The following is a 10137-nucleotide window of genomic DNA, read 5'->3' on the forward strand; positions in this document are numbered from 1 at the left end:
ACCACGGACCCCGGGTTCTCCGCAGCCTTGCAAGGCGGGTGCTATCCCCAGTACCCTTTCCCAGAGTCCCCCGCCTGCTTCCAACATTCCTATGACGTCATGGCTTTCCCCTAGCCTACAAGTGGGAGCGCGCATGCGCGCAGCATTTCTTTCGCGGCCAGGGCCTCCGCAGCGGCGGGTGGCGACTGAGCCTGCGCGGGAGCGTCCGGCGAGCCGGCTTCTCAGTGCGGCGTCAGGTTTGGCGGCGGCCCCAGAGGCTTCGCGTCAGAGAGGAGTTTTGTGGGGCGGACCCCGCAGTCCACGGAGAGAGCCAGCGGTGGAGTCTGGGCCGGCAGAGGCTGGACCAGAGTGACCAAAGCAGGAGGGGGCCATCTTGCGTCCAGCAAAGGTTACACATTCATTATTATTCTTTCTGGGCAAAAAGTTTTCCAGTTCAGCCGCCCCCTGGATGCGTAGGGGAGAAGTGCGGACCACAGGGCTGACCACGCTGCGTTGGCAGCGGGTCCACGACCCATGGGAGGGTTTGTTGGGGCAGAGGAGCGGTGTGGACCGCCGCAGTGAGCTGGCAGGCGTGTGTCGGTGGAGATGGAAGGAGAGACCGTAGGCTTGGAGAGAATTACCTTGTTTCTCCTCTTACCCTCGGGCTTTCGTTAACTTGCTCGCTCCCGCAGGCTTCTGGCTTTTTCTTCCCATTGATTTCTTTCCGCTGGGATGCTCCCCACGTGTCACCGAGTGCCGTGGGAACCCGTGGTCTCATAGGGAAACAGCCCCGCTTGTCCAGGATTGCAGAAGGAACCTGAATGGTACCACTTTCTCTCCAATAACATGGCATTGAGTCATTCCCCCATAGCCACAAGCTTGCTAGTGTGTTTTGTTGTGTCTCCTGGACAACATAGGCAGCAGCAACTGGATGGATGAGTCACTGTGTACTAGTTACTCTATATTCATTCTCTTGAAATCTTTGCTTACTGTCGACAAGTGTTCCCCTTCTTATCTGCTTAGTATTTTTAATACTTGTATTTTAAATATTGCTTGGGTCGGGGATTTACCAAATGCTAGGTACTGTGTTAAGCACCTTCAGTGAATTATCTGATGTCATCATCATCTTAATTTCTGAAGTTATTGACCCCATTTTACACTTCAGGAAACTGAATCTTAGAGAAACTAAGTAGTGACCCCATATCACACAGACATTAAGTGTTGGAGTCCAAGGTTGAATTCATTTATTGGACTCCAGAGCCTGAGCTCTAACCACAAACCTGGTTTTATTTTATTTTTTCGAAAATTGAAAACTTAAGCTAAAATAACCCCAGAATCTGGAAAATTAAAATTAGAACACATGTAAAAAGCAGTGGAAATCCTAACATTATATCAAAATACAATTTAAATGAGTAAAAATATTTGTCTATTCATTTTATACTAATTTTGGAATTCTCGCTATCTATATAGCAGTCTTACAATAATTTGAGTCTTTGACTGGGACTTGTTGAGGGAAACTGACTTCGAGACCATAGAGAATCAACAGATCCATTGGAAACTGTATACCAATACTTGAACATTTAAAGAAGTATTTTTTACATACTTAATTTTTACATACATTATCTAAATTATAAAAATAACATTATATACCAAAATATTCTGGCTTGAGAGAGCATGTTTTGAGAGGTAGGACAGTTAACATAACCAGGTGGTGCATTCAGTTATGCAAATGAGACACCGTGAGGGGAAGCAGTTAGTATATTCAAAGATAAAAGAATGTAGTTTCTTGCCGAAACCGGTTTGGCTCAGTGGATAGAGCGTCGGCCTGCGGGCTGAAAGGTCCCAGGTTCGATTCCGGTCAAGGGCATGTACCTGGGTTGCAGGCATATCCCCAGTAGGAGATGTGCAGGAGGCAGCTGATCGATGTTTCTCTCTCATCGATGTTTCTAACTCTCTATCTCTCTCCCTTCCTTTCTGTAAAAAATCAATAAAATATATTTTTAAAAAAAAAAAAAGAATGTAGTCTCATGGGTTTATCTCTTGATCTACTTCCCTCAGTGGAAGTGGGATTTTCTTTGTCAGGAATAGACTGAAAAATGTGTGTGTGTTTTTCCCCAGAGGCCAATAAATGGCTGTTGTGAACCTTTCCCAGTGCGGTCACAGCTGTTGAATATTTTTTAAATATATTTTATTGATTTTTTACAGAGAGGAAGGGAGAGGAATAGAGAGTTAGAAACATTGATGAGAGAGAAACATCGACCAGCTGCCTCCTGCACACTCCCTTCTGGGGATGTGCCCGCAACCAAGGTACATGCCCTTGACCGGAATCGAACCTGGGACCCTTCAGTCCACAAGCCAACACTATCCACTGAGCCAAACCGGCTAGGGCAGCTGTTAAATATTTTTAACCTGAGTGCCTCCAGCCATGTCTCTCTCTCTCTCTCTCTCTCTCTCTCTCTCTCTCTCTCTCTCTCTCCCTCCCTCCCTCCCTCCCTCCCTCCCTCCCTCCCTCCCTCCCTCCCTTCCTTCCTTTTCTTTCTTTTGTGAAGGGTTCTATTTATGTAGAAGCACAAGCTTCCTACAAAGCCAAATTTCAATTCAGTGAGCTAATGATTTGTTGAAAACATCAGTTTTAAGAAGTTTGTTTCTGGTACTGTGTCTGACAGAAAGAGAGGAGAGATATAAGAAGTTCAGAAATATAGTGAATTGAGCCTTATTTGTTATTATCATTATTAGCAATCATCTTTTGCATTATGTGCTAAATAAGGAATGGAATAATTTCAATAGAAGCTGTAATTTAGGGAGTAAGAAAATTAAAATAATTAAATTTAGTATTGTAAATTACAGAGAATGGGACTTCTGATATTTTTGATAATAAATGCTAAATAGAATTAAGATAAAATAGTTGCTTATTATTAAACTAGAGGCCCGGTGCACAAAAATTTGTGTACTCGGCGGGGAGGGGGGCCCCTCAGCCCAGCCTGTGCCCTCTCGCAGTCTGGGACCCCTCGGGAGATAACGACCTGCTGTCTTAGGCCTGCTCCCGGGTGGCAGAGGGCAGGCCCAATCCCTAGGTGCAGCCCCTGGTCGGGCTCAGAGCAGGGCCGATTTGGGAGTTGGGGCGCCGCCCCATTATGCACAGAGCAGGGCAGATTGGGAGGTTGTGATGCCACCCTCAGTCACGCTCAGGGTAGGGCCGATTGGGGGGTTGGGGCACTGTTCCCTGTCACACTCAAGGCAGGGTCGATGGGGGGGTTTGGGCGCTGCCCCCTGTCACGCTGATCCAGGTGCCGGGAGGCATATTACCCTTTTACTATATAGGGTAGAGGCCTGGTGCATGGGTGGGGCCGGCTGGTTTGCCCTGAAGGGTGTCCTGGATCAGGGTGGGGGTTCCCACTGGGGTCCTGGCCAGTCTGGGTGAGGGGCTGAGGGCTGTTTTCAGGCTTGGAGTGAGTGAAGTTCCCAACCGCTGCCGGGGTCCAACCCCAGCAGGTCCAGGGGTTCCCAAAGGCGTAGACGGAGTCGGCGAAGAAGGAATGACACGGAGACAGCGTTCAGTTGATCAGCAGCCTAGCCAGGATCTCCAGCCAGGATCTCCAGCCAAGTTCTGGTCTGGATCTCCAGAGAGGTTCTGGTTAGGATCTCCAGCCGGGTTCTGTGTCCATGTTCTCTTGCTAGGTTCTCTAGGTTCTCCAGCCAGGTTCTGTAGCCATGTTCTCTTGCTAAGTTCTCCAGCCAGGTTCTGTAGCCATGTTCCCTCGCTAGGTTCTCCAGCCAGGTTCAGTCACCAGGTTCTAGTCAGGTTCTCTTGCCATGTTCTATCCAGATTCTGTAGCCAGGTTCTGTCTCTAGGATCTTCTGCCATGTTCTCTCCAGCGAAGTTCTTCTGTCTCTAGAGAACGTTCTGTATAGGTTCTGTGCCAATTTCTGTCTCTTTATTTCTTGCTGTCTTGTTACATCTGTATTTATACCAGTTGATTCAATCCTATCAATCTCTATTACAAAGGTTAGGGCGTTCCTTATCTCCATTCCAGGGAGTAAAGATTATGTAGCTTAAGCATGATTGTTCGTAGTTAAAGTGATTAACTACCCACCTGGCACTTAGTTAAGAGGTTTTATTCCCTCCCTAACTTCAGGGGAAAATCCCTACCTGGGGAAACAACCTTTCTCAGAGACCTTGGTTAAAACATATAGTGCCAAGAAGGTGAGCAAACATATTAAGAACAGTATGCCATATATGCCAGGTCCCTTGAAACAGCAAGCATGGACCGGCTCCCGGCAAACCGCTCCTTTTTTTCTTTTCTTTTTTTATTCTGGGCCAGCTTTACCTTGAGGCTTGGCTCCAGCTCTTAGGCCTCCGCGGCTGAAAGTAGGTTTCTGGCCTTTGCTTACACTGTTGCAAATCTGCTGGCTGAAGTCCGGCGGTATTTGTTACAATGTTTCTTAAACTGCCTGCTCAGAGGCCTGCAGCCTCAGGCGGTGGAACGTTGGTTTCCTCCAACGATCCTCCATCACTGAGGCAAGCAAGCCTCATGTTAGTTTCAAGCTGCCTGGCTGCCGGCTGCCATCTTGACTGACAGTTAATTTGCATATCTCGCTGATTAGCCAATGAAAAGGGTAGCGGTCGTATGCCAATTACCATGTTTCTCTTTTATTAGTGTAGATGTAGAGATTGAAAGACATTTGCAGCATTTACAACATTGATCCATTTCACTTGGTAAACATGAATAAGGTGTTCTCTTTAAAGACTTTACATTAAATATTTAGTTGAATTTTATCTTTTACTTAAAGTTACTCTCTTTCTGTTTTATTAGTTGAACCAGAGGATTCACCCATCGCTTCTATGGCTGCCTCACAAACTTCACAAACTGTTGCATCTCACGTTCCTTTTGCAGATTTATGTTCAACTTTAGAACGAATACAGAGAAGTAAAGGACGTGCAGATAAAATCAGACACTTCAGGGAATTTTTAGATTCTTGGAGAAAATTTCATGATGCCCTTCATAAGAACCAGAAAGATGTCACAGACTCTTTTTATCCTGCAATGAGACTTATTCTTCCTCAGCTAGAAAGAGAGAGAATGGCCTATGGAATCAAAGAAACAATGCTTGCTAAGCTTTATATTGAATTGCTCAATTTACCTAAAGATGGAAAAGATGCTCTTAAACTTTTAAATTACAGGACACCTACTGGAACTCGTGGAGATGCCGGAGACTTTGCCATGATTGCATACTTTGTATTGAAACCAAGATGTTTACAGAAAGGAAGTCTAACCATACAGCAAGTAAATGACATTTTGGACTCAGTTGCCACCAATAATTCTGCCAAAAGAAAGGATCTAGTAAAGAAGAGTCTTCGTCAGATAATAACTCAGAGTTCAGCACTTGAACAAAAGTGGCTAATACGAATGATTGTGAAGGACTTAAAGCTCGGGTTTAGTGAGAAAACTGTATTTTCTGTTTTTCATAACAATGCTGCTGAGTTGCATAATGTCACCACAGATCTGGAAAAAGTCTGTAGGCAACTGCATGATCCTTCAGTAGGGCTCAGTGATATCTCTATCACTTTATTCTCTCCCTTTAAACCAATGCGTGCTGCAATAGCAGATATTGAGCAAATTGAGAAGGACATGAAAAACCAGAGTTTCTATATTGAAACCAAGCTAGATGGCGAGCGTATGCAAATGCACAAAGATGGGAATGTATATGAATATTTCTCCCGAAATGGACATAAATTTACGCAACAGTTTGGTGATTCTCCACAGAAAGGTTCTCTTACACCATTCATTCATAATGCATTCAGAACAGATATACAGATTTGTATCCTTGATGGTGAGATGATGGCCTACAATCCTAATATGCAAACTTTTATACACAAGGGGAATGAGTTTGATATTAAAAGAATGGTAGAATATTCTAATCTCCAAACTTGTTATTGTGTTTTTGATGTACTGATGGTCAATAATAAAAAGCTAGGACATGAAACCCTGAGAAAGAGATACGAAATTCTTAGTAGTATTTTAACACCAGTACCAGGCAGAATAGAAATAGTGGAAAAAACACAAGCTCATACTAATAAAGAAGTAATTGAGGCTCTGAATGAAGCAATAGATAAAAGAGAAGAGGGAATCATGATAAAAAACCCTCTATCCATTTATAAGCCAGACAAAAGAGGTGAAGGATGGTTAAAAATTAAACCAGAGTATGTAAATGGCCTCATGGATGAACTGGACATCATAATTGTCGGGGGCTATTGGGGTAAAGGTTCACGGGGTGGAATGATGTCTCATTTTTTGTGTGCTGTCGCAGAGAAGCATGCTTCTGGTGAAAAACCATCTGTGTTTCATACTCTCTGTCGTATTGGCTCAGGTTACACCATGAAAGAACTGTATGATCTGGGTTTGAAACTGGCCAAGCATTGGAAGCCTTTTCATAAAAAAGCTCCACCAAGTAGCATTTTATTTGGAACAGAGAAGCCAGAAGTGTACATTGAGCCTTGTAATTCTGTCATCATTCAGATAAAAGCATCAGAGATTGTTCCCAGCGACATGTATAAAACTGGCTGCACTTTGCGTTTTCCACGAATTGAAAAGATCAGAGAAGACAAAGAGTGGCATGAGTGCATGACTCTGGATGACTTAGAACAACTTCGAGGGAAAGCATCTGGAAAGCTTGCGTCTAAACACCTTAATGTCGGTGGTGATGATGAACCCCAAGTAAAAAAGCGGAAAGCTCCCCCCAGAATTAAGAAAGTTATTGGAATTATTGAGCACTTAAAAGCACCTAACCTTTCTAACGTAAACAAAGTTTCCAATATATTCGAAGATGTGGAGTTTTGTGTTATGAGTGGAATAAAGGGCCATCCAAAGCCTGACCTGGAGAACAGAATTGCAGAATTTGGTGGTTATATAGTACAAAACCCAGGCCCAGACACATACTGTGTTATTGCAGGGTCTGAGAACATAAGAGTGAAAAATATAATTTCTTCAAATAAACATGATGTTGTCAAGCCCGAGTGGCTGTTAGAATGTTTTAAGACCAAAAGCTGTGTGCCATGGCAGCCTCACTTTATGATTCATATGTGCCCATCAACAAAACAACATTTTGCCCGTGAATATGATTGTTATGGTGATAGTTATTTTGTTGATACAGATTTGAACCAACTGAAGGAAGTATTCTCAGGAATTAAAGATTCTAGCGAACAGACTCCTAAAGAAATGGCCTCTGTGATTGCTGATTTAGAGTATCGATATTCCTGGAACTGCTCTCCCCTGAATATGTTTCGAAATCACACCATTTATTTGGACTTGTATACTATTATTAATGACTTGACTACCAAAATCGAGGGAACAAGATTAGCTATTACAGCCTTAGAGCTTCGATTTCATGGAGCAGAAGTAGTTTCTTGTTTAGCTAAGGGAGTGTCTCATGTAATCATTGGGGAGGATCATAATCGTGTTGCAGATTTTAAAGCTTTTCGAAGAACTCTTAAGAGAAAGTTTAAAATTCTGCAAGAAGGTTGGGTAATTGATTCAATAGACAAATGTGAGTTACAGGATGAAAATCAATATTTGGTTTAAAGCTTGTTTTTTTAGTGAGGAAATCATCTTATTTGGCCAACCCCTAACAGGTGATAATGATAAAATATTAAACTAAATTTTATTTTTATCTCTTAATATCTATGCTTGAATAATATTATTAGATATCGGAAAACAATAATTTTCACTTTTGAAGTAGACAAGACAGTGGCCTGAGGCCAAGAAAGAAGAAATTATTTTAGCAATGTAGTAGTTGATGATTTTTATAATCAAGATGGAAAAAGCTTTAAAAAAAGATTTTTATGTAATATCCCTATAACCATCTAGAAGTTTGACTCAGATATTAATAAAATACATGTAGAAAGTTTTAGAGTCAGAATTTTAACCTAAACAGGATTTTCTGAAGTCATAATAGTTTTTATTTAATAAAAGCATTATAAGGAAAAAGCAGAATTGTTATAATTGGACTTGTAAAAATAAGTCTTTTAAACTAAATACTGAATTTTGAAAAATATCAAATGTTGTAAACAAGTTTATTTTTTAAGGTTAAGGTCAAGCTCATGAATAAGACCTTGCTAGTGATATCATTAGCTAAATTAGCGGAAGTGGAATGACAATGTCCTAAAAACTTAATTAGATCAATATAAATGATAGTCACAGTGATTTTTTTTTTTAGATATAGTTCATCTCAAAACGGCATGTGTGTTGTAACTTTCACTACAGAGAAATAAATTGCCTTGACTTTTAATATTACTTACTATCCTTAGGTTAGTTAAAGTCAGTGTGCATTGTATATATTGTGTCTGGATTTCTATGCCAGATTATGGAATATAGCTTACATGTTGTGAAAAATATACTTTGACACTATTGAAATACTTAGAACTTGGTACCTGAGAAATGGTGTGTAGGTTATTTATAATAATTAGAAATGTTATCCAAACAGTGGAACAAGTGTATGTAATTTTATTACATTTCTTAATTTAAATAAAATATTTATATACTATTGAAATGATTTCTTATGGTATATTTACTTTAAAGTAATAATAGTTATTTCAATCAGATGTTATGGTATCAATGTAAATATTGATTAATTCAAGTCAGGTTCCTATTAAAGGTCATTTGTATTTTATATTCCTTAATGAGTTTTATTTAAAAACTTGAGGCCCGGTGCACGAAATTTGTGACGGGGGGTGGGGGAGTGTTCCTCAGCCCAGCCTGCACCCTCTCCAATCTGGGACCCCTCGAGGGATGTCCAACTGCCCGTTTAGGCCCTAAACAGGCAGTCGGACATCCCTCTCACAGTCCAGGACTGCTGACTCCCAACCGCTCGCCTGCCTGCCTGCCTGATTGCCCCTAACTGCTTCTGCCTGCCAGCCTGATCACCCCCTAACCCAGGGGTGGGCAAACTTTTTGACTCGAGGGCCACAATGGGTTCTTAAACTGGAGCGGAGGGCCGGAACAAAAGCATGGATGGAGTGTTTGTGTGAACTAATATAAATTCAAAGTAAACATCATTACATAAAAGGGTATGGTCTCTTTTTTTTTTGGTTTTATTCAGTTTGCCCACGGCTGCCCTAACCACTGCCCTGCCAGCCTGATCGATGCCTAACTGTTCCCCTGCCGGCCTGGCCGCCTCCAACTGTCCTCCCCTGCCGGCCCGGTTACTCCCAACTGCCCTCCCCTGCAGGCTCGGTTGCCCCCAAACTGCCCTCCTTCGCAGGCTGGGTATCCCCCAAATTGCCCTCCCTTGCAGGCCTGGTACCCCCCAAACTGCCCTCTCATGCAGGCCTGGTCACCCATAACTGCCCTCCCCTGCTGGCCTGATTGCCAACAACTGCTCTCCCCTGCTGGCCTGGTCACCCCCAACTGCCCTCCCCTGCCAGCCCGATCACCCCCAACTGCCCTCTCCTGCTGGCCTGTTCGCCCCCAACGGCCCTCCCCTGCTGGCTTGGTCACCCCTAACTGCCCTCCCCTACAGGCTATCTTGTGGTGGCCATCTTGTGTGTTGGAGTTATGGTCAATTTGCATACTGGTCATTACTAATCAGCATATCAGAGATAATTAGCATATCCCTCTCTTATTGTGTTGAAGTGATGGTCAATTTGCATACTGGTCGTGATAATTAGCATATCTGGTCGTGACTGTGAGGGTGTTGTTACCAATTTGCATATTACCCTTTTTTTAGTATAGATTAACCTTGTATATTTTTTATAATATCTACTGAGAAAAATTACAAACTACAGATAAATGAAGTGGGGAAAAGCTATATAATTTTACCATTTACTATTTTAGGTTATTGATGGAAAGATTAGTGCAAAACATTAACATTATAGTGTAAATAAGTATAAAACAAACTAGAATGCTCTAATTGATCAGCTTTTCTCAAAACATCTTGAGTCTATACCAGTGGGTCGCCAGCCTGTGGGTTGCGACCCCTTTGAGGGTTGAATGACCCTTTCACAAGGGTTGCCTAAGACCATAGGAAAACACATATATAATTACATACTGTGTTTGTGATTAATCATTATGCTTTAATTATGTTCAATTTGTAACAATGAAAAACATCCTGCATATCAAATATTTACATTGCGATTCATAACAGTAGCAAAATTACAGTTATG

At 42.3% G+C, this 10137-nt stretch overlaps 1 protein-coding gene across 1 annotated transcript; it reads left to right on the top strand.

Annotated features, from left to right (window-relative positions):
* Positions 1-334: 334 nt before the first annotated feature.
* On the top strand, positions 335-7593 carry LIG4 (DNA ligase 4). The gene is made up of 2 exons (XM_081085210.1): positions 335-388; positions 4794-7593. The coding sequence occupies exon 2, from the start codon at positions 4823-4825 to the stop codon at positions 7556-7558; it is 2736 nt and encodes a 911-aa protein (XP_080941336.1). The 5' UTR covers positions 335-388; positions 4794-4822; the 3' UTR covers positions 7559-7593.
* The last annotated feature ends 2544 nt before the right edge of the window (positions 7594-10137 follow it).

This window comes from Myotis nattereri (genome assembly GCF_964212035.1).
Source record: "Myotis nattereri genome assembly, chromosome: 2".
Classification (NCBI taxonomy): Eukaryota; Metazoa; Chordata; class Mammalia; order Chiroptera; family Vespertilionidae; genus Myotis; species Myotis nattereri.

Excerpts from the sequence above, each read along its gene's own strand:
- LIG4 (XM_081085210.1), top strand. The coding sequence starts at position 4,823 with ATGGCTGCCTCACAAACTTCACAAACTGTTGCATCTCACGTTCCTTTT.